The 23,192-nt window shown below is 53.4% G+C and overlaps 1 protein-coding gene across 1 annotated transcript in view; it reads right to left on the bottom strand.

Moving 5' to 3' along the window:
- Nucleotides 1-4,888: 4,888 nt before the first annotated feature.
- The window catches only part of Pemt (phosphatidylethanolamine N-methyltransferase), a 72,846-nt gene continuing 54,542 nt past the window's right edge, over nt 4,889-23,192 (bottom strand). Inside the window, exons 3-7 of the mRNA XM_038327389.2 lie at nt 16,931-17,046; nt 11,096-11,241; nt 8,275-8,386; nt 5,444-5,518; nt 4,889-5,147 (exon numbers count right to left, since the gene is read on the bottom strand). Of these exons, the coding sequence (XP_038183317.1) occupies nt 5,090-5,147; nt 5,444-5,518; nt 8,275-8,386; nt 11,096-11,241; nt 16,931-17,046 (507 nt within the window). The 3' untranslated portion in view covers nt 4,889-5,089. The remainder of the gene's footprint in view (nt 5,148-5,443; nt 5,519-8,274; nt 8,387-11,095; nt 11,242-16,930; nt 17,047-23,192) is intronic.

The raw sequence follows: 23,192 nt of genomic DNA, 5'->3' as shown, positions 1-23,192 counted from the left end.
GTCTCTGTGCCCCACGGGCAGGGCTGTCACTCCCACCTACTGAGATATTTGCATAGTGCCCCCTCCCCCCAGGTTTCATTCCTTCCTTGTGACCCAGGATCTCGGCAGCAGCCATCCTGCCCAGGGGCCACTTGGCCCAGGGGTGCTGATTTGGTGGTCCTGGGCCTGTGATAATGCACTCCCTGGACGAGAGAGGCAGCACTCTGTACTCTACAGATGAAGAGTAGGGAAGTAGGCCTGGGGTTTGAGCCCCTGGGCCACTTGGCTCTCAATTGTCCCATCTTCACCGCTGCTTGTGCATCCCCCCCCCCCCCACACACACACCCCCCAACAGTGTCCGCTAGCTACCGAGGCTGTTGCAATTGTCTGGCCATTTCAGTCCAGCAGGACTCCATATCCACTCCCCTTCCCTCCAGGCTGCTTCATCATCCATAGCAACTGAGTAACCAGGAGCCTCATCAGTTAGATCTGGGGCAGGCCAGGTGGGGTGAGTCCTTCACCTCTCTTGGTTCTTGCCCCTGCTATTGCTCACCTCCCTCCCTTCTCCATCTGGGGTGTCTGGCTGCATCTGTGAGAAGAACCTGAGCCCAAACACAGGACTGCTATGTACAGTAACTAGCACAGGGTGTTCACTGCAGGGAGGGCCGCTCAAGGGTGCAAGCGAAGGCTGTTCGTCCCAGACTGAGGCCCTTTGCCTTTGCCTCTAGAAGACATTGTGTGGGAGGCTGGGGCTCTGACTCAGCACAGCTAGAGTCAATGTCACCATTCTCCTGGGTCTCCAGTCCCAGGAAGATCCAAGGGATAAGGACAGATGGTGCTGGGGAGAGGTTAAGAGCACTGGCTGCTCTTCCAGAGGTCCTGAGTTCAATTCCCAGAAACCACATGGTGGCTCATCTATAATGAGAATTGGTGCCCACTTCTGGCATGCATGCCAGAACACTATATAATAAATAATAAATTCTTTAAAAAAATGACTAGGAGGGTGCCAGGGTCAAAGATGTGGTCCAGCTCCACCAACAGCCATCCAGAGGGCCAAGGCTCAGCTTAGACTCATGGCCTCCTCTCCCTCCACAGTCGATGTCAAGACTGGGCCTAACATCACACCTCAGTTCCTTCGTAGATGCAAGGTGGTAGTGGTAGGTACGGTGGTTTCCTGACACCTTTGAGGCTCATTTACCCAAGATGCTCTGTGATGCAGACTAGCATCTAGTCACATGATCACCGGAGTGTGCAAGACAGGCAGTGCAGTCCCACACAATGCCAACTCCCACCGCCGGCCCCAGTATGCTGCCCCACAAGCCGGCAGGGGCATTCCGTTCCCGGAAGCTCTCGCTGCCACGGCCATGCTCTATTAGCACTCAGGTCCCTGGCAGAGCCGAGCTTCCTGCTTAGGACTGAACTCGACACCCAATCAAATGCCGAGGGGCTCCACAAGATGGCAAGTGGCTACGACCTGGAGACGCCAGCCACACAGCTCCATCCAGAGGCAAGCAGGGTTCAGAAGATTCTTTGAAGTTGGGTCACGGAGAAAGGCACCTGGTGCCACTGTGTTACCCCACAGCCTACTCCTGCCAACAAGAGGCCCCGGCGGCTCATCTCTGCCCCACTTCTTATAGCCCTAGTCCCCTGCTCCTCCTCTGTGACCTGGGGGCCCTGGGTAATGAAGCCCAGAGCTGTCCAGCCCTGGCCCAGCCATCAGAGATGGTGGGGAAAGTAAACCCCCAGCTGTAATGGAATGCGAGCAGAGGCGAGTACTGAGACAGACTTGGGATTCCAGAAACAGCGCAAGAACCTCGAGGAGGCCCTGGCAGCTGGGAAGGCATGCCTGAGTGGTTCCTGCAGTCACTGATCTAGGGAGCGCTGGGACGGAGCCAGGACCATGAAAGAGTAGTGGGGCACACAATATCCCTCCTCCCGAACCCCATCCCTTCTTCCCCATGACCACAGTCCTGCTAGCTGGCTCGGCAAAGCAAGCCAGGCCCTGCTTCCCCCAGCCTTTCTAAACCCTCATGTATCAGCCTTCAGGATCCTTCGGAGTCCAAAACAGAATGACGTGTGAGGCAGAGGGTCAGGTAGGAGAGGGACCCTTCAACTTCCCAAACCACAAAGGAGTCTGTCTTCAAGGCCAGGTCCTTTAGGCTGGACTGGTAGCCTTGGGCTCAGTGAGACCTGAGTTCCATAACCCAGCACCTTCCAAGAGCCCTCTAGAGCTCTTGCCTCTGGGCCTCAACACATATCACCCCTGCTGCCTCGAAGAACTGGTCTTCGGTCTGTTTCCTTTTGCTTGCTGCTCTCAACTTCAATGCCATCCCATCAGAGAACCTGACCACACAGAACCATCTGACCACACAGTGAAGACCTGGGAACACACCTCAGTGGAGGGGTGGAGAGGGATACAAGGCCCTGGATTCAATCCCCACTACCACAAGAAAGACTACACAGAGAGACCCCATCTCAGAAAAGATGACCATTGAAAGAGAGAATCAAATGATAACAACACTTTAAACTGTTGAGAGGTGACTCACACTATCAAGCATGTGTTACTGGCGACCTAGCAACTCCATTCCTAAGCACAGACCCAAAAGCAATGAAACCATCTCTATGTGTAAAGATGTACACAAGCGTTCACAAACGGTGTGGTAACCACAATAGTCCTGAAGCGAGAACCACCCAGTGTCCACCCACTGGATGAGTAAATAAGACACTGTCTACACACAGTGGAGTGTTCAGCAGTAACAAGGAAAGGGATCTGTTATGGCTAGAGTGCCCCCACCAAAGCGCACACCAAAACTGCAGCTGACTGGAAGGCGTTGGAGGACCTCCCTCTGGGAGTGGTCATGGTTAAGAGGGCATAAGGTCTAATGGATCTGGGGCTTCACTGGAAGAGCAGCAGGGAGGTGCGTCAGGATGTGGTCTTGTCATGCAATGCCCTGGGGCCACTCTGGGATTTTGCAGTCTCCACAGGCAAGGACCTCACCAAATACCGTCACTTGCCAGAGTCTGGAGGTTGGAAGTCTGGGTCCCCAGAGTGTGCTCTTCAGAAGTGGCAGAGCCTTTAAGAGGTGTGGCAGGGTGGGCAGCCTTCAGGTTACTGTGAGTCTGCCTTTGAATGTGATCGTGGGGCCCCAGCCCTTCTCATTTACTATTTCCTTCTTGGCCATCAGGTGAGCAGCTTACCCTACTATGTGGTCCCACCACAATAAACTGTCTTGATCTGGGCTCAAAGCAATAGGACCAACTAATCGGGAGGCAGCCCCAGCTCTCTGGCAACCAGACCACTTCGGCCTGCTGACCCTCCAGAGTGCTCCATCCCCTCTGTCTCCTGCTGGACTGTGACTGACATGCTGGAGTTCAGACTCACGTCCGGTCCTGTTGAGTGCATGACGAGGCCACATATGGCCCTCTGTCCTCAGGGAAAAAAAAATGTACATCCCATTCCTCTCACTAGAGCCCTCTGCAGCCCCCTCTCACCTCTGAAGCCATGTCACCTCCATGTCTGCCTTGGCTGTTGCTGCCACCCAGCTGCCAGGGAGCCGGGGCTGCCTCTTCCCTCTGACTATACCCACAGCCTGGCAACCAACCAGTAGGTCTGTGCAGAGACGCCAGGGATCAGAGCTGAGCCCCCCTCAGTACAGAGGACTGGAAAAGGGGACAGCATTGGCAGAGGGAGCCATCTCTGCCCCATCTGTATCAACGGACCCAATGTTTTCTGGCCTGGCCTTATCAGGACATCTGCCAGGGCTGTGGGATGGGACCTGCGTGGGACTCATCTGCAGTGAGGACACAGGTAAAGATTGATTGCTTCCATTCCCCAGAGGTGTGTAGGGGAGGGACAAGGCTCAGGGTGACAGCCCTAGACCCTGTCAAGGGCCCAGGGCAACAAGACTGAGGCCACACTAATAAAAGGTGTCGTCCTTGTCTGCCTAACCTGGGCTCCAGCCTCGGAAGGCCTGGAAATGTGAGCCAGGAGACCTGTGAGCAGAGATGGTAGGCCCAGGGTACTTGTAAAAGCCCATGCAAGCCTTGGCCAGGGACCGGGTGATGATAACAGGATGTTAGGTGGGGACAGCACTTAGATATTGTCCCAGAGTCCCTAAGGCTGCATAGCCTTGGACTGGAATGGGCATAAGCTGGTCCTTTGGACCCTCAAATTTTGTTAGGTTTTCTGGGCCAGTGAGGAGCCCCGACAAAGGAATGCAGCTGAGACTAAAGGGGTGAGGACCCCTGGTGAGTTGGGATAATCACCCCGAAGTCTAGCAAGCTTAGGTACTCCTAAGCCATCTATCTGTTAGGAACCTGGAGTCCTGGGGGTCAAGGTGGGTCCGGCTCTGATGGCGACACAGTGCCAGGAGGAGCAGAGGAAGGTCGTCCTTTGGTGTCCTCTGGTGCCTCAGCGTCAACGTCTGATCACACTTTCTTGGTCATTTGTGCCCTGCCTACACCATCTCTCCCGCTGAATTTGACCCAGCTCAGATGGACACAGCGTTTTCCACTACATCCTGCCTTTGGGTGGCAATCTAAGTGGAATGACAGCGTCAGTTAACCTGACAGACCTTCACCCTCAGGCTGGTGGACGTTGAACGGGGTCTCCCGGGGTGAGGGCATGTCCTGCAAGGGCTGGGGTATGGGTAGCAGGTGATCCAGGGTGTCGGTTGCCCAGGAGAGGCTGTGGCTGCAGTCAGTTCTATTGCTGAGGTCTTTTTGAGAGAAAGTACTCCATGAATCTTAGCATCAGGAGGCTGCCCAGAAGAGAAAGGGCCAAACAGTCTGGCCCAGAGCCCTCCAGGGATGCAGTGCTTGCCTTGCTTAGCCCTCCTACAGCCTAGAATCCAATGCCCTGCCCTGCCCTCCCTCCTGGGACCAGATGGAAAGGGGCCCACAGAGGTGCTGAGGTCACAGTGCCTTTATTAGTGTGTTGGGGCGTGATGAGGGTGGGAGACTCAGTGGTCACAGGGCATAACGCCCGGGGTCTCCATGACTGGTTTCCAAGGCACAGGTGCAGTGGCCAGCGCTGTTCTCCCCCAAAACAGTTGATGCCTGGGGCAGGCGGGAGGCCAGTCCGGCTTTTCACAGATCCCCCATGGCCCCGTCAGCTCCTTTTGTGCAACCTGGTGGCTTTCTGTCGGTAGATCTCAGCAGTGAAGGGCCTGTGGACAGGAAAAGGCTCCAGTGGGCTGTTCCAGCACCAGAACCTGCTCCACCAGTGAGGAGAGGATCCACATTCCCAGTGTCTCCCAGAGGCTTCAAAGACCAAGAGGGGCCTGGAGGGACCAGCACCACCTGCCTGTCTGCCTGTCAGGTACCAGGCATTCCCTCTCCACCCCCAGTCTCTTCAGCCGGGCGGGCAGCAGCCTGGTGAAGCTTGCCCGGCCAGATGAAGCCGTTCTAAATGGTCTAACCTGGCCATCACATCCATCTCCCACTCCACCAGGGCTCTACTCACTCCTCATACAGGAGAGCCACCACGTAGACAAGTGCCACCAGCACCGTCAGCAGCAGGCCTGTGGGACTGGCGTGCCTGCAGACAGACATACCATCAGTTGAAAGAACTTAGACACTCCTGCCAACATAGTGGGTGGGTCCTTGGCTGATACCGGGATCCCTTGGGATGAACTAAGCCTGGAGGTGTCTCTTCCTAAGTGTGATTTTTGTAGAGGGGATCACAGAGACAGGAGGGGAGGAAGGACACCTTGTCAGGCAGTCCCTGCTTCCTAGCCTGCTGAGACCAAGACTCGGGGACAGGGAACATTCCCACTGTCCACCAGACAGTGTTTTTAGAAAATGAGTCTCTTGTAAAAAGCCAACCCAGGGCTGCCGTGAGCACATGGTCCCATGGGCGAGTTCTGCCATCTGAGCTCTGCCCGTACAGAGGTGAAGCCCACAGCCACCATCTGGGGTGGCCCTGGCTATGGTAAAGATAGTCTTCCCACAGCAAGCTCTTCCCCTCATAGCCAGCGGTCTCACAGTAACCCTCTGCTATGCTCACACCCTAATGCCCACTGGGACCTCACACTGGTCAGTTTATGTTTCTGTCTGGGAAGGGCAGGGACACAGGACCCCTCAATTGTACAGCGCAGAACTCAGGCCCGCCCTTGCGGTACAGCTATCACCTCTGCTGTGCCCCGGGCCCTGAGCTGTTCTTCCAACACCCTAGCAGTTATAGCCCAGAGGACAGACGTTCTCAGCAGAATGTACACAGAGTATCTGTCATGGCTCTCTGCAGGTGACCAGTCTCTGACCTCACTGTGCCGATGAATGCAGACAGCTTGTTAGCAACAGCAGGGAGGAGCCCGAGCTTGCCTGCCTCAGGTTTCTAGAAATAGCTGCTGTCGAGCTGCCCCCCCCCCGCCCAGGCTATTTCTATGGTTACCTCTGGCTCCATTGGCTCCTGCAGGGCCTGGGCTGCTGCATCCACTATAGTAGGAAGGGAATGAACCAGAAAGGACGGGAACTAGCCTTGGGTTACAGGAGGAATCTGCTCTGTACCCCCATCACACATACCCCAAGGGCAGAGGGCACAAGAGAGTGTGTGCCCGACAAGGCCCTCTGCCTTGCTCACTCGCTAATGCCCACTGGGACCTCACACTGGCCAGTCTGTCTGGGAAGGGCAGGGGCACAGGACCCCTCACTGCACAGTGCAGAATATCTGTGGGGCTCATGTGCTCTCTCACTCCGACCACCACCTCTGCCACTGTCCCAGGCCCTGAGCTCAACTTCGCCCTCAACTCTCAGCTCTCAGCGTGCGCCTCCCCTAGAACTTAGCTGGGCTCTCAACTAGGACTTTGTCCTTGCTGTCCCCTTCAACTTGGAACAGGTCTTGATGTCTGTGTCATGGCCCGAGGGGGACGATGGCCATGTTTCCCCTCTGTCCTGACTAAATAGGCATTTTGTCCCTAGCCAGGGTTCAGCTGTGGTTCTGGCTACATGAGGTTCTGTGGGTCAAGGAAGACCTTGGAAGATGGCTGAAACCTTGGGCTTGGTGTGTTGAGAGCCCTCAACGTCAAGCTGGCAGTGAGCATGACCCTACAGCTCACTACCTACACACGAAAAGCAAGCAGACCTGAAGGGATAGGTTTTGGAGCCAGGAACTTAAGCACCAAGGCCATCTCTGCCCCAGGTTTACTCTATGGCCTGAGGTGAACTCAGTTTTCAGCCTCAGTTTCCCCACTGTGGCCTCGTTGGCCTTGACCTGCTGTCATGATTCCTAAATGAAGCAAGTCTTTAATTGTCTACAACAGTCACTGCAGTGACCCCAACCAAAGGCTTGTGGGAGACTCTGAAAGAACTTCCCCTGCATTCACCCAAGGCACTGGGGGGGGGGGTGACAGTGCTCCCAAGGGCTCTGGGGGGGCAATTCCCCAGCAGTAGTGAGGTGCTGTGAACAAACACCCCTCCTCCTGCCTCAGCTAGCAACACCAGGCCCATGGTAAACGCACATTTGAAGCCCTGCTAGGAGGTAGAGAAAAGGGCACGAACAACCCTGTCAGCTGCTTCCCTGACACCCCCATCGCCAGGAAAACCTGGCACTCACTGTCACCGTGGCCCAGCTTGATTTCCTAACAACTCAGGGTAGACAAGGCAGTCCCACTGGCGGATGATCACACAAAGCCCAGGGCCAAGGAGACAAGAGCCCAGAGTCCTCCACTCCTGGTTGTAGGACTGGAGAAAGAGGGGCCCAGGGCCTGTGTCTCTTGCCCTGTCTCCTAGGGAGTCATATGTGGGAACGAGACTTGGGAAGCAGGAGACAGGCTGTGGGAGGCCTACTGGGTCAGCGTCTGTGGCCAGGTAAAGGTGTATCTCTAGTCAGCCCTCAGGTGAAGGCTCCATCCCCAGTGTGCTGGGCCTCGTGTCTTAGCAGTGTGCATCAGGGCCCTCTGGAGGCCGCTGTCAGAGCTACCACAGGCCTCAGAACCCTGGCCTGGCCACTCCAAGCTTGGAGTGACCTTCACTCTTGGGCACTATGGTGACACAGAGGGACATGTGTACGGCTCAGCCATAAGAGAGCAGACAGGCCACTGGTCACTGACTCCAGCATGGGGCACTGGAAGCCTAGAGGCAGGAAGGACTTCCTGGAGGAGGCGACACCATCAGCTGGGTTTGGAAGAATGGACTAGGGATGGATGCAGGTGGGTTCCTGTCAGAAGGGACAACATCATGCAGCATGGGAGAGGAACTATGTGTTCTGGGAGATCAGGAGGTGGCAGGGTGAGAGGGTAGAAGAGGGTTCAGTTTGGGTCTGGACACCTGGGGGTCCTCAGGGCACCAAGTACTCACATAAGTGCCCAGCCTAGGTAGTTGGCTGTACTCCCCCAGTACATGGGGTTGTCTAGCACGTTGAAGGGAAATGTGGTCACTCTGGCCTCCTTGAGGATCCCAAAGTAGTCACCTGTGGGTGAGACAGGATAGGAGGTGAGGGTCACTTAGCCATCTATGTCCTTGGCCACACTATTACTGGAGGAAATTCCCAGTGAGCCTTGGAAGAGCTGCACGTGAGGTGGGAGCCCTGAACCCCAGGAGGCCCCCAGTTAGTGGTGGGGTCAGAGCCCACAGCTACAGGATCAAAGCCTCCCGCCAGCTCCACCTTCCCTGCCAGCTCATGAGTGAGCTAGGCACTGAGCTTCCCAGCTCGGTCCTCTTCTGAGCCCCAGCCACTGGTCTCCCCCTTCTCCCCATCAGGTGCCTCTGTGTTTGCCTGTCCCTCTCTTGAGAAGCCTTACCTGTCTGTGGCGAGCTCCCTCCTGGGGTGTCCCTCCCTCCTTCAGAGCCCCTTCCCAGCAGTACCTTCAGAGTACTGGTTCTCCCTCATCTGCCTGGCTCTTCCTCTTCCCACCCCGGCTGCCTCCCCCTTGTATCCCCTAAGCCTCAGTCTTCCTCTTGAGGTGCCGGATGGTAGGGTGTGTGCTCATTCACTTTGTTAGCTTGACACAAACTAGAGTCACCTGGGAGGAGGGAACCTTCACTAAGAAATTGGCTCCATGAGACTGGCTTGTGGGCATGATTGTGGGGCTTTTTCTTCATTAATGATCTTTGTGGGAGGGCCAAGGCCCAGCTCAGTGTGGGTGGTGCCATCCCTGAGAAGGTGGTCCTGGGTGGGTCGTATGAAAAAGGTAGCTGAGCAAGCCATGGAAAGCCAGCCAGCAACCGCACTCCCCCATAGTCTACTTCAGTTCCTGCCTCCAAGTTCCTGCCTTAATTTCCAGCCTTGGATTCCTTCAGCAACAGACTGTAACATGTTAGCCAGATACAGCCCTCCTTCCCAGGCTGCTTTAGTTAATGGTGTTTATCGCAGCAACAAACTGGGACAGGTTAGCTGTGGCTCCAGCCTGTCCACCCCGTACCTCCTGTCACTCTGGGGGTCAGCCTGGGGGAGCTGACATGGAGGGAGACCACAGATAGTCAGTCACTCATCCACCCAACCAGGCCACTCTCACAGAGCAAGGCTTCTGGCTTGTACGCTCTACATGGTGAGTGTCTCCACTGTGCCAGGGCATCCTTTCCCATTAGACCAGAAAGACAATGCAGCTCCATCCCAGGCAGAAAGTAGGGCAGCCAGCCCAACAAGGGGAGCTCCTGCAGGAGGGGCCTGGTAGAAATGGCACTGTCATTGTCAGGGACAATAGGGACCACTGGGAGGAAGTAGGAAGCGGGGCAGTGGGGCCTGACGGTAGGTGACACAGAAACCCGCTTCGGGCTGAGTCATAGAAGAGGGAGCATTCTGCTCTACTTCCAAAGCTGGCAGGACCCTCTGCCTTCTAGGCCATTTCTACCAAAAGCCATATCAGAGTTGCCTGCACCCCTCTGACTCACTCACCTGGCCCTGACCATCCGTGGTGGGTGCCCATCTGTCTTCTAACATCCGGGTAGCTCCACAAGCTCCTTCCCTGACTCTTAACCCCTACTGCCTGCAGCCCCAACCCCCACCCCTCAGTCCTGCTTACCCCATCTTCTAGGACTTGACAGTACCTCATCTCTTCCTTAGGTGGCCTCAGCCCCTTTTGCATGCACGAGTCCTAGGGGGACCTTCCTGCTGCTCCCTGCCCCCTATCTCTCTGAGGAGGACCAGTTTCGACATGAGGCTCCAGGCTCTGGTCTTGGCCCCACCATTCCCCACCCCCAACTCTTTGTTGCTGAGATCCTTTCCAAGGCTCCTACCTCCTTGGGAGGTCAGGAGTCAGGGTCTCTGTCAGCTCCCTAACCCTGTCCCAACTGCAGAGGCCAGGCCAATATGTATGTCCTGGAAAGCTAGGGTGACAGTAGGGCTTTGAAGACCACCAGAAGTCCCAGGAGAGGCCAAATTTGGTGGCTCCTGTGCAGAGCCAGCTCTCCTGTCGCTGTGCTAGCTAGCCCCAGAGACATCCTGGTAGCTGGAATGTGCACCTTTGTAGATGGGGCCACTCCCTTCCCCCCCCCCCCGCCCGTCAACATTCCAAAGGCCCCCTTACCACAGTCTCTTCTGTGGAAGTCTTTCTTGAGCTTGCCCTCTCTTGCTTTCAAGATGATGGAAGTCACTGTTGTCATGGGTTGAAGTTTCTGGCCAGACCTGACCACTTTGGGTTCCCAGGACCAAAGTACCAGAGCCCCAGGGAGTGGAGGATGGAGGAGAGACCACATCCCTCTACCCTTCACCCATCCTGGGCCTGTACAAGCTTTGCCTGTACTTACCATATCCAAGATCCTACCACCTGGTAGCTAAGTGTGCTAAGCAAACCCAAGAGTGGTCATGCAGTAGAGGGCCTCACCCCGCCTGCCCTCACCCAGTTCCAGCTGCACTCTGCGCACCCTGTATACCCAGGCAACCTACTACCTCACTCTTCCATGCAAACAAGAGCTGAGGGCCTTCTTCAAGGGGAGCTGAACCCAGGAGAGCACTCTGGGACCCATCACCCAGGACTAGGGTCTTTCTTGTCTCATAGGAAGCAGCTTGGTGTTCTAGAGTCCAATGAGCTGGTAAAACTGAATCTGTCCTAACCACGACAGACTGGGTCCCCCAGTGCTTCTCAAAGCACATCAGACAGCAGATGACAATCACAGGACTCTGCTCCTCCCTGAGCCCCAGTGTACCTGCCCAAGGTCACCCCATACCTCAGGGTCTTACCTAGAAAGGTCCCAGTGAACCCCAGTGCAAAGAAGCTGGACAGCACAAATACAATGCCCCCACCGAGGAGCACAAGGCCGAGGAAGTAGGTGGTGTGATTATCCAGGCCTTCCATCTTGGGCTGGCTCATCATGGCCTGTGTGAAGCTGTGGAACAGGGGACAAGGGCACACAGCATGTCATAGCATATATGGCAAGTCTCCTGCCTTTCTCAGAGTTGTCAGCCCTGGGGTCACACACTCAGTAACCACCGAGGCATTACAGGTAGGACTCAGGCTCTGGCATGAACTGTGTAGTCTTCCGTGTCTTGAGGACTACACAAGACCAAAGACCCAGGCCTGCCAGAGCTTCTTATATTTTCAATGAGAAGTCACAAATTCTGACATAAATGCAAAATATCATTTGTGACCTCATGCACATTAGCAGGGTTCAATCCAAGAGCCACCAGTGTGCACATTAAGGCTCTGTCAGCTGGTACTGCGCATGGGGATTAAGTCGATAGAAGAACGGGTACATGTGCAGTACAGGGAACACAGCAAGCCCAGCACCTGGAGCCTGAGCTTGGCATGGGTTATGTGTGGTGATGGCTACCATTCTCCTTACAAATCTAGGCCTGAGGAAGGCTGTGCCCATGCTGATTTGCTTGCCATAGCCCCTGCTTAGGTCAAGCCAGACCTGGGCAACTGGCCTAAATTTCCAGTCCCATCAAAGGCCCTTATGTCCTCCTCGACTAGGCTTTGTGCCAAGTGACCGCAGGCCCTCTTCAAAGGCCAGTCTGAGCAGAGAGACTCATGTGAACAATGGCAGAGTCGGTGGGCTTGGAGGATTGGGTTCTCTGTGGCAACCGACACAGAAGAGGGTGGAGGGTTTAGGGAAGCAGGTTGGTAAGGGGTCTGGGCCTCACCAGGAGGGAGTGTGGGCAATGGCGAGAGGAAGTGCTGAATATGAACACGGTACAAAAGAAGAATGTGTAAGGCAAGCACTCGGGTACAAACACATTGCCATTCTGTCCACAGTCACAAGGCTTAAGAGGAGACATGGAGATTTGCTGTTCACACACAACTGCATATACTTCTCTCTACAGGTTCCCCCAACCCACTGAACCACCTACCCATCTGTCCACCCATCCACCCACCCATCTGTCTGTCCATCCATGTATCTACCCACTCACTCGCTACCCACTCCCCACCCCCATCCATTCATGCCTTCCTCAATCCGTACACATTCCCATCAACAATCCGTCCTTTCTCCTTCCATTCATTAACCTAGTCACTAGAGACCCATCCATCACCCAGGCTCTTTTAGCAGAATACATCCTTCACTCTCTGGAGAAGGTGGTTGCTGTGATATTATTCCTGGGTCACACTAAACATAGCCTCATTCGAATTCTCCCCACCGATCTGATGTTCAGCTCTTGGACACAGTTGCTTTGGCTCTCAGCACAGGTCAGGAGATAGACGAGAAAGGAGGGAGGACAAGGGTCTGAAACAAACACCATTGCAGAGGCTGGAAGGTGACCTGCCACCAGCAGTATATGGTGTCAGGGCAAACCCACAGGTGACCTGTGACCAACAATGCACAACGTCAGGGCAAACTCAGCCATCTTCAGCTAACTTGGTTCAGGGTTCTCCTGCAGCTCCAGGGTGAACTTCTGAGATGGGTTTGTAATTGTAGCTGCCATGGAGCTAGGTGCCATCACTCACACCTAGGGTTGTGAGAGGCTGCTGCACTTACAGCGCACTCTCTGGACAGCACAATGACTCCTCCACCCTGCAGATCCTGCTGCTGAGGCCATGGAAAATTAGATTGCCAGTCTCAAGCCCTTCCTGCTCTCCCTCTCACACACGTGCAGTGGGAAAGACACATGGACCAGACCTTCAGGCTGAGTCTTACGATCTACCTGCAGACACCTCCTTCCCACCAGCGTTTCTGACCCAGCTGGGAAGGGAGGAGACTGCAGACAAGGTTCAGGGCCCATAGCAGACACCTCAAAGACTCAGTGCCCCTGTGCCCAAGGATGGCCCGTCTACCGTGACTCTGTCACACCACTGGTGGCCTTTCCCCAGTGGTTAGAAGAGGAGTGGGGCAGAGAGGCAAAGTGCACCATGGGTCACTTGCTCCAGTCTTTTGAGATGGCATGCGTGTAGAGGAGGTGGAGTGTGTGTGTGTGTGTGTGTGTGTGTGGTGCATTCTAGCCTAGTGGCCCACGCACCATGTGCACATGGAAGCTTACTAAATTGATGCCTAATTAGGTGGCTGGCTATACGTCCATTCCACAGGGAGAGTTAACTGGAAGCAAATGCCCTGCAGCCACCTCCACAGCAGAGGCTAACAGGAGCCATTTTCCTTCAGAGCAATTCCGCACAGTATGCCAGTGAGAGAGATTCATTTCTGCCTCTGGGTTCTATTTTTTATGTAAATTTTTATTTTATTGTATATGTACGGGTGTTTTGCCTGCATGTATATGTCTGTGCACCACTTGTATACATGGTGCCTGTGGAAGCCAGAAGTCACATCCCCTGGAACTAGAGTTACAGATGGTTGTGAATCACCATGGTAGGTGCTGGGAATTGAACCCAGGTCCTCTAGAAGAACAACAAGCACTCTTAACCACTGAGCCATCTCTCTGGCCCCTTGAGTTCTAATTTTTAAACTGAATTGAACTTTCCCTCAGCAATGAGATGGAGGCTTCCTGCACTCTGCTCCTCCCAGCAGACCACCTGAGGTGTGCACAGCTCCAGAGAGGCTCCCTCCTGTCCCTAGGCTTCCGCAGCCTCACCAGCAGGCTGCATTTGCAGGCAGCCATGCACAGGGTGGCCTGAGCTTCCATCTCAGGCTTCTCTTCACCTGCTCTTCACAGTCCAGCCAGGCCATGCAAGACCAGGGAACGAGACATCATGTGGGCTTATTTCCTAATACAGAAAATCAACAGCTTATCACATTATTCCCTATACCACCCCCGAGTTTATGGCTACCATGCCACACTAACCAAAGCATCTTCCCAAGGACTCCTGAGCCCAGCAGCATCCAGAGGGTCTCCTATACATGGGAGGAGGGGGCGGCAATATGGGCTGGAGGCAGGCCACGAGCTGGCCGGTGAACAAGCGGAGCCTCAGCCTCACCGCGTGAAAGACGACATACAGCACGGTCACTCCAGGCTGTGTTGGGGCCTCAGCTGAGAGGACAGATTCAGCTCTACCTGGGTACCATTCTGATTGGCCTCCCCTCACCCCCAACCTTCCTGGGATCCAGAAAACTCAACTCAGATTCCGTCTCTGCTTCTCCAGCCACGCACAGGGACCTCCAGTAAGAAACAGCTAGGAGAAGAGGTTCCAGTGGTTCCCTGGTGCCCAGCCTGCTTGGTCATCCATACTACCCAGAGTCCTTTCTTTAGCCTGTGGCCCATGAGAAGACTGCAGCTCAGGCTGCTAAGGGAGGGGTTTCAATGGATGCCTCCCAATCCAGAAGGTTCCCTCCTTACTCAAGACACAGCCAGAACCCAGCCAGGGCCCAGCCAGAGCAAACAGTTCTTTGCTAATCACTCCCTTGAGTCTAGACTTCGCCTTTACCTCCAAATAACAAGTTAGCTTATCGGCCCTGGTCTCTTCCCAGACCACCAGCTAGTGCAGGCCAGCTGCTAAATCATGAGTCCTAGGGACTGGCCAACCCCTGTGGAGTCCTGGCATCACAAGAGGCAAGCAGACTTGGCTCAAGTGCACACATACATGTTCTCCCACCATGCTGACACAGTAAGGCACACACCACCTGGGGTCGTTGATGTGAGAGTCCCCTCTGTATGCTGTGAATATCGCTGGTGAATAAAGAAACTGCCTTGGCCTGTTGATAGGGCAAAAGAACAGAGCCAGGTGGGGAAAACTAAACTGAATGCTGCGAGAAAGGAGGCGGAGTCAGAGACACAGATGCCAGAACTTTACTCAAAAGCCACAGCCACATGGCGATACACAGATTAATGGAGATGGGTTAAATTAATATGTAAGAGTTAGTCAATAAGAAGCTAGAGCTAATGGGCCAAGCAGTGATTTTAATTAATACAGTGTGGTTATTTTGGGTCTGAGCATCCGAAACGAACCAGTGGTCTCCTACAACAGGGCATTGCCTCCCAGACGATGAGGATGGAATCAGAGGAAGCATCCAGAACAAGAGTGGGCATGTAGATTGACAGAGCAGCACTTGCCTGGCAGTATGAAGCCTGGGTTCCATCTCTAGCACCACAAAAAGAAGCAAACACCAGGCTGACCCCTGGAGACCAAGGCAGGCCAGCATGGCCCTCTGAGGTTTGAAATGGCCCAGGGTTGAAAACCCCTGGGCAGGGGAACAACCTCTGACTTGATAGGATCCTTTAAGGGTTGGGATGGAAATGGGCTCTCTAGGTTGTCTGAGGAGCCTAAAGATGCCTTCCTACCAGGTACCTAGTGGCATCCATTTCTAAAGAAGCCTAGGAAGGGAATAACTGATTGGTTAAGTTCATATCGACAGCATTCCCAGACCAGACTGACTTCATCAGGTTAGAGAATAGTGAGCAGAATGGAGGACCAGTCACATGGCATGGGGAATCAGAGGTACAGCCTTAAGCCACATTTTTACTTTGTTGTGGGGATGGAAAAGGCCACCCTACAAGAGTGTTCATGTGCCAACCCAGGATAGGTGTCAAAGGACCTGCTCCCTCTAAGGATAGTGACATTTATTTTTGTCCAAACTGGAGATGATGAGCAGCCCAAGCCCTCAGGTCTAGGAGGCATAGACTGGGCTCTGGCAGAGAGACAAGTTGAGTGGGACCCTTGCCCCACCCCCACACTCCTGACCGATAGGAGGGGAAAAAATCCAAGGGTCTGAGTTTACAGTATCCTGCCATGGGGAAGCTTGGGTCAGCTTACAGAATGTGGGTATGAGGTATGAAGCCTGCCTGGCTTCCCACACACCAGACCCCGGGTGACTAGATGGCCACCTCATAGGTACATCATGCACCTATAGAGCCAAGCCAGGCTAAGTGGAGCGGCCAGGCCAGGTGTGCACGTCCTATCTAAGGGATCGGCCTCAGTGACCGGTCCACACAGGGCACTTCTTCAGCCTCTGCACGCTCAACTTCTAAACTGCAACATGAAGCCAGGAATGAGTTACTGTTCTGCCCTCCACCTTCTTTATTCCCTAAAGCAGAACACAGGCTTCCCTTCCAGCCTATGTATGCACAAGGCCTGTGATGAAATCCAAGGGACCTGAAAAGCAGACCCAAGGCTCAGAAGTAGCCGTGCTAGTCTTGAGCCACATCTGGACAATAGATTCTGCTGCCTTCCTGCACAGCCTGAGACCCCGTGGTGCAGTGTTAGCTCAGCTAGGCCCACACCAAGAAGGGAGGTCTCTGCGGAGCCTATGCTCCCTGCCTCACCACCCCCATCATCAACTGCTCCAGCCATTTTCCTTGACGGTAGGAAGGCAACATGTCCCAAGTCAACAGAGAGGCCAATGGCTTCTGAATGATGGTCCTTGCCCCTAGGGCCTCCTGGCTACAGTGTCTGTCTTCCATCTTGGCGTGCGGTAGAGAGAGCTCTGGCATTATAAGCAAGGGGACTCTCCCCAGATGTCGTCCCCTCTGCTCAAGCTGTTCCTCTCACTGGACAATGAAATGTCATATTCCAAATCACCAGGCTTCCTCTGCCAGCAAAGGTTCAGGTGGCTGACAATGGCCTGAGGCCTCTGGGAGCAATGCTCTCTGGACACTCTGACACAGAACTCCCAGACATTGGTGGACCTGTTGGCCTCCCTCTCCTGACCATGACTTTCACAAGGACAACTGCCTTCATGGTGGCCCAGGGCTTACCAGTGGGAGCGGAGGACGTTCAGAAGCAGGATGCTGCTGCCCAGGAAATAGCAGGCTAGGTAGGGGGACCCGAAGGCCCTGCTCAACTTGCGAGTTCTCTGCTCCCACCTTGCTACCTGCATGAAGGGCCGAGAATAAAAGCAAGAGGTGAGGTGTTTGCTGGGGTTCAGGGAGGGTGGAAGAAGCAGGTCTGGGTGCGCAGGCCCAGTTCCAAGGAAGGCAAACGATAGGGGCACAGCAACTGTGGTCAGCTGGGAGTCAGTTACACCTCAGGGCTGTTCACGGGATCTCCACCAACCCTTGTGTAGGCAGGCTGGGGTGGCTACCAGGCTGGCAGTCGTGCCTAAATGTGGGGACTCCATTCTCAGGCAGTCCTGGAAGCTCTGTAACCCATCTCGTGCAGCTCTAGAGGCTCCTATCATTCAGAAAGAGACAAGATCCAGCCCAGAAATGGGGGCCCCAGGCCTCTTCCTGTCACCACCAGGAGCTCTCACAGGATTGTTTCAAGGGGCAAGACAAAGGAGAGGCGGTCCTTTACCCTCACTCTGCGCTCAGCCTGGCCTCGCCCCAAGGTACAGACTGCACATGTATAATTTTCAGCCTTAGAACCCTTTCATTTCCAACTAGTCACATCTCAACTCTGCGTTCAGTAGCCAGAAGAAGAAAGTGGGCAGCTCTCAACTCTCTGCAGACCTGAGTTCCCTGCACACATTCCATGCAAGTTGCCAGGGTTGCCCCACTGGGTTCCTGGGGCATTGTGCTTGACCCAGGTGCTCAGATGAACTCTCTGCTGATGCAGAGAAGGGAGGAAGGGGTGGGGAGGATGCCAAAGAGCATACACTCTGAATGCCTAATGATGAGAGTGAGCTATCCACCCTCCCGTGTCCTGAATGTGAATATGTGTGTGCACATGTATGTATGTGCACATGTGCATGTCCATGTGTCTGTGCACATGCATGTGTATGTGTGTGTCCGAGTGTCCATCCCCGTGTCTGTGTATGTGTGCATGGATGGCCCTCAACTCAACTTGGAACTTGTTCAGTTTTAGAATGGTACAAAAGTGATGTTTTTGGTAGAGCCCACACTCTAAATGTGAATTCAGTTCTTCCCAGAGTAGTGCCATGTGATCTGATCCGCTCACAGTGCTGACCAGTGTCTGAGGTACAGCTCCATCGGTCATCGGGGAATTGGCTGCTCCTCTACAGTGGGTTATGCAGGCAGAATTTGGCCGGGGGGGGGGGGGGGAAGGGGACGCTACACTTAGTAAATAAATGACATGAGTTAGTCAACAATTTATCATAAAGTAGGTTGTGCTTCTGCCAAGCTTGGCCTGTTATAGAAAGAGTGGCCGAGCTCAGATACTTATTTGGTTAGATGTGTTAAATGCATTCACTGGGGGTTTTCGTCTGTTTTTGTTTTTACATTTACTACTATGTTCGTGTATAGGTACAGAAACCTGTACACACACACACATACACATACACACACACGCATACGCGCAGCAAAAAAATGCATTCACTGGGGGTTTTCGTCTGTTTTTGTTTTTACATTTATTACTATGTTCGTGTATAGGTATGGAAACCTGTACACACACACACGCATGCACGCAGACAGGCAAGCACACAGGCAGGCAGGCATGCATGCATGCACAAATACCATGGAATTCATGTGGAAGCCAGAAGACAACTGCTCATTCCTTCTACCATGTGGGCTCTAGGGATCGCATTCAGGTCACCAGACTTGGCAACAAGCCCCTTAACTTGCTGAGTCAACGCACAAGCCCCTAGAGAAATTTTTTATTTATGATTTGTGATAGTTTCAATTTACTACGGCTTGCCCAGACCAGACTGCTGCCATAAGAAGCGTATATCCATTGGGGGTTCCAAAGCCCCCACACTGCTGACACTGCCAGTAATTTTAATTTGCTGAGGAGAGACTGAACCATGTCTCATAGCAACTGCACTTTTTCAGTCCCGCCATTCTGGGGCACAACACACAAGGGCTAGTTGCTGCATCTGTCACCATCCTGGCCCTACAGTTGCTGCCTGCTGCCCAGCTGATTTCCCAAACTGGCCTGCCATTTGGGGAAGCTGATTAGTGGGGAAGGGCTCACCAGCTCCAGGTACTGATGAATTAATTGGCTTAGAGCCGCTGAATCTCTGGCATCCCTGGAGACGCTATCCTCAGAGTCCATATAAGGGAAGGAGGGGGAGGGGCTCCTTCCCAGGCCTTCTCCTTCACCAGTTCTTGGTGCAGTTTGCCAGTTCTCTTGGAAGGAAAACAGCCCTTAGACCTTTTGGAAGGTACCCCTCATTTCAGCCCCACGGGACGCTGGGTTCTCTCTTAGGAGGAAAAAGGAAGGAGGGCTTTGGGGAGGTTCCATGACCCAAATGCCTATGGCCTAGAGTCACTTCAGCATACGCTTTGGGACCACTTCATGTGTCCCTGTGGAACGAAATTCAAAAGGGTTTTTCAGTTGTGCCACAACAACTGTGCCTTTCTTCCAGACCTTTCCATCACCCGACAGAAAAGCCTATACCCACCCCACCTTCCTTCCCCACCAGCCTGCTCTCCGTCTCCAGAGACTTGCCATTCCAGCACTCCACACAGCCCCACGGCAGGTACATGGACTCTGGTCACCTTTCCAGTCACAGGGAATGTCATTTGGGCTGTTTTGAATAATGCTGGCAGTGAGCACTCACGTCTGTTTTTTTTTTTTTTTTTTATGGGCATGTGTTACCACGTGTTATCTTTCTTCTAAGGGTGCAATTGCTAGGATCAAATGAGAATTCTTTTAGCTTCCTGAGGTCGGCCAAGGGACCTTCTGGATGGGACAGAGGGTTGGTAACCCATTGTTAGTGACACTACGAGTAAAACATCAGCTGCGGGGTCACTGTTCTTCTTGGTCTCAAAACAAGCCAAATGCATGGGAAATGTCTGCCCACAAATGGAGACTTCCCCTTAGACCCCGGCCTAGAAGTCTCTCTATCCAAAAGCCTAATCAGCATGTCTGCTTGTTGCCTTAATTAGCATTACTATTGCTGTGGTGGTACACAAGGATATTTCACTCCATATAACAGTTCATCCATCATCCAAAGTTAGCAAGGGCAGGAACTCATGCAAGGCAGGAACCTGCAGGAGCTGATGCAGAGGCCATGGAGGGATGCTGCTTACTGGCTTGTTCATCAAGGCTTACTAAGTTTGCTTTCTTTCTCTCTCTCTCTTTTTTGTTTGTTTGTTTGTTTTTTTGTTTGTTTGTTTTCCGAGACAGGGTTTCTCTGCAGCTTTGGAGCCTGTCCTGGAACTAGCTCTTGTAGACCAGGCTGGCCTCAAACTCACAGAGATCCGCCTGCCTCTGCCTCCCAAGTGCTGGGATTAAAGGTGTGCGCCACCACCGCCCGGCCTAAGCTTGCTTTCTTATAGAACCGAGGGCTATCAGTCCAGAGTGGTCCTACCCACAATGGACTGGGTCCTCCCCCGTCACTCACTAATAAGAAAATCCCCTACAGCCAGATCTTATAGAAGCATTTTCTCAATTGAGGCTCCCCCCTCTAAGATAACTCTAGCTTGTGTCAAGTTGACATAAGACAAGCCAGCACACATGTGGTCACTGGGCTACCCATCTCTGGGTCACTGATATTTCTCCTCCCAGTTGATAATATCCTCAGATATAAAAGTCTCAGGACATATGGGATCACACGACAACTATCTCTGTCCCTAAGGGACCCTCCCATAACCTGCATCACACAAAGATCCTGGATGGAGAGTCACAGTTTGGGGGACTTCCCTGAGGGAGGGAGGGAAAGAAGGAAGAAGAGTAGGAATCCCAATAGCGATTGAATGGAACCAGCGAACAAGGCATTAGGAATGGCCTAGGAAGAAGCCAAAGGGAATGGAAGGGTTCTGATGATGACACGGTGGTGACATCTGTCAAGGCTGGGGAAGCTGTGCACTTGGGGTATGGACACTTCACTGTGTGGACAACGTACTCCAGGAAGTTGTTAGAAGCCACATCCTTGTTGGGTCAAATGAGAGATTGAGACTGACAGCTAATGATATGGACCCTGCAGGCCCTTCCTCATCCCCTGAAGGCAGCAGGTCTTTCCTCCTGGCTTAATGAGCCCTTCAGTATACACCCCTAAACTACAAGAATACTCTCAGGCAGCAGGAGGGAGGCCACCCTGTAGTCAAGCAAACTGAGCCCAGAAAAGCCCAGACAAGCCCTGGGTCCCTGACACCCAAGCTCTACTGTTTAGGAGGGCCCCTTGAGCATTGTCACACCGGGGCCTCCCTCACACTGCCAACCCCACCTGTCACTTAGCCTGTCAGAGAGCAAGTGAGGAATGTACTTTTTGAACAAAATGGCACCACAGGCCTCATAAAAAATGGGAAAAAGGTACCACTAATAACCCCATCACTTGGATCAAAAATCTGTTCATTTGAGCCAATCAAGTCAGACTCCCGGATCCCAGGGTGACTCCGTTCTGCAGTCCTTTTGCTGGATGCTGAACTACACACTTCATCCAAGAGGCAAGGAGCCAGGGCTGCAGTGACAGCTGCTGACACAGGAAATCCTGTGGGCACTTCGGAAGCAGCCCATTAGCACTCGTGAGATCATTCACCCGGGGATGTGGCGGTCATCAGTCTGCTACCACGCTGACTCAGCTACCTCCCTGCACGGCGGGAGAGTCAGACCAGGTGATGGGCAGGAACATTCTGGCACAAGTATCTCTCCCAGGGGGTATGAATGCTGTATCTTCCCTGGGTCTATAGGTACATGAGCAGGGACACTCTCTTCTTTCTTCCTGGTCCTGCTCAGGTTAGGAAGGTGTTCTGGCCATGGTAATGATGCCAGTCTGGCCATAGCGGTAGCACACACCTGCCATTTTAGCCAGAAGGGATGACCCTCACTGAACTTTCCAGGACTCTGCTCTTGGTGTTACCTCAGACAGGGGTCTTAACTAGTAGCTCATGGTGAGTTTTGGTCAAATTCAAAGCACTAAAAATATACATTTAGGACTGGAGCTGGGGTGTGGCTCAGTGGTAGAGTGCTTGCCTACCAGGTACAAGGTGCTGGGTCCTATTTCTTGGCATTGCCAAGAAGAAAAAAAGATGAAGCATATTTTATCCAACAATCAAGCATTTTGAAGTTTCATATTACACTGTGATGAAAATCTCTATGATGGGACCACTGTGGCCAGCCCTTACGAAGCCCCATCAGCCTTTGCTGTTGTTCATGCATGCCAGAAGCCCACACAGCCTCCAGCAGGCCTCATATGTGAACCTGGTCTGTTGCCAGACCCCGTGCAGTACAGTCCTGGTCAGTGCCCACAGGAAAGAAAACTGTCTTCGTGATGATCCTATGCAGTGCGAATGTATGACATCAGAGCCAGGAACTTTCAGACGCCCATGGGGACCTGTCCCTGCCACACAGATGCTAGGATGTTGGATGTAGGAAACGGCACCAGGAGGCACCAGTGCAAGCAAGGAAATGCTGTTTCTGCTGTTGATTTCCAACATGCTCGGATCATGGATCATGGAGTCTGCTTCCGTGCTGGGATTAAGGTGTGAGACCCATGCCTGGTGTGTAAAGTCAGTCCTTACAAACGAGGTGACCTTGGGCCATTTTCTCTGCTAAAATAACTGCACCGATCATAGTTCCTGGGGGATTCCAGATCTATAAACATGCTTAGCTCAGAACCAGGCAAGTGCTTGGGAAATAGATACTTCTATTCATTCTACCGTCACAGAGAATCGTGTCTTCCAGTGCCCTCTCCCAGGATGCTGGCAGCTCTGTCGGGGGTAGGACCAAAGAAGGCCAGGGCCTGCAGGATATCCTGTGAGTGTACTTGTAGTGCTCATAGCCCAGAGCACAGAGTCAGTCTCCAGCTCAAGAAGGCTACAGGAAATATCCTCCCACGATGCCACTCATCCACTCTGTTCATCTACTGACACAGACCCTGCCCATCCACCTGCGGTCTATCCATACCCACCCACGCATCCATCCAGCCAACCATGCATTTGCACCCCCAAGCATCCATCTCTCCACCTTCCTATACATCCACCATTTATATTCGTGTGTCATCCCACCCACACAGCCACCATTTACCTGGGGTCTGTTACAGGTCAGTAACTGGCAGTCAGTAAAGTGCTTTGAAAAGGAAACAAAAGCAGCGATGGCGCTCTTATTTTTATGCCATGAGTGTGATTAAAGCCAAATGTGTCTCATTACTGAAAACAGCAGCACGGGCTTCTCCCGCAG

The sequence above is a fragment of the Arvicola amphibius genome, chromosome 4 (assembly GCF_903992535.2).
Source record: "Arvicola amphibius chromosome 4, mArvAmp1.2, whole genome shotgun sequence".
Taxonomy (NCBI): domain Eukaryota; kingdom Metazoa; phylum Chordata; class Mammalia; order Rodentia; family Cricetidae; genus Arvicola; species Arvicola amphibius.
Note: the sequence above shows the minus strand (reverse complement) of the source record. Positions and strands in the feature narration are given on the sequence as shown.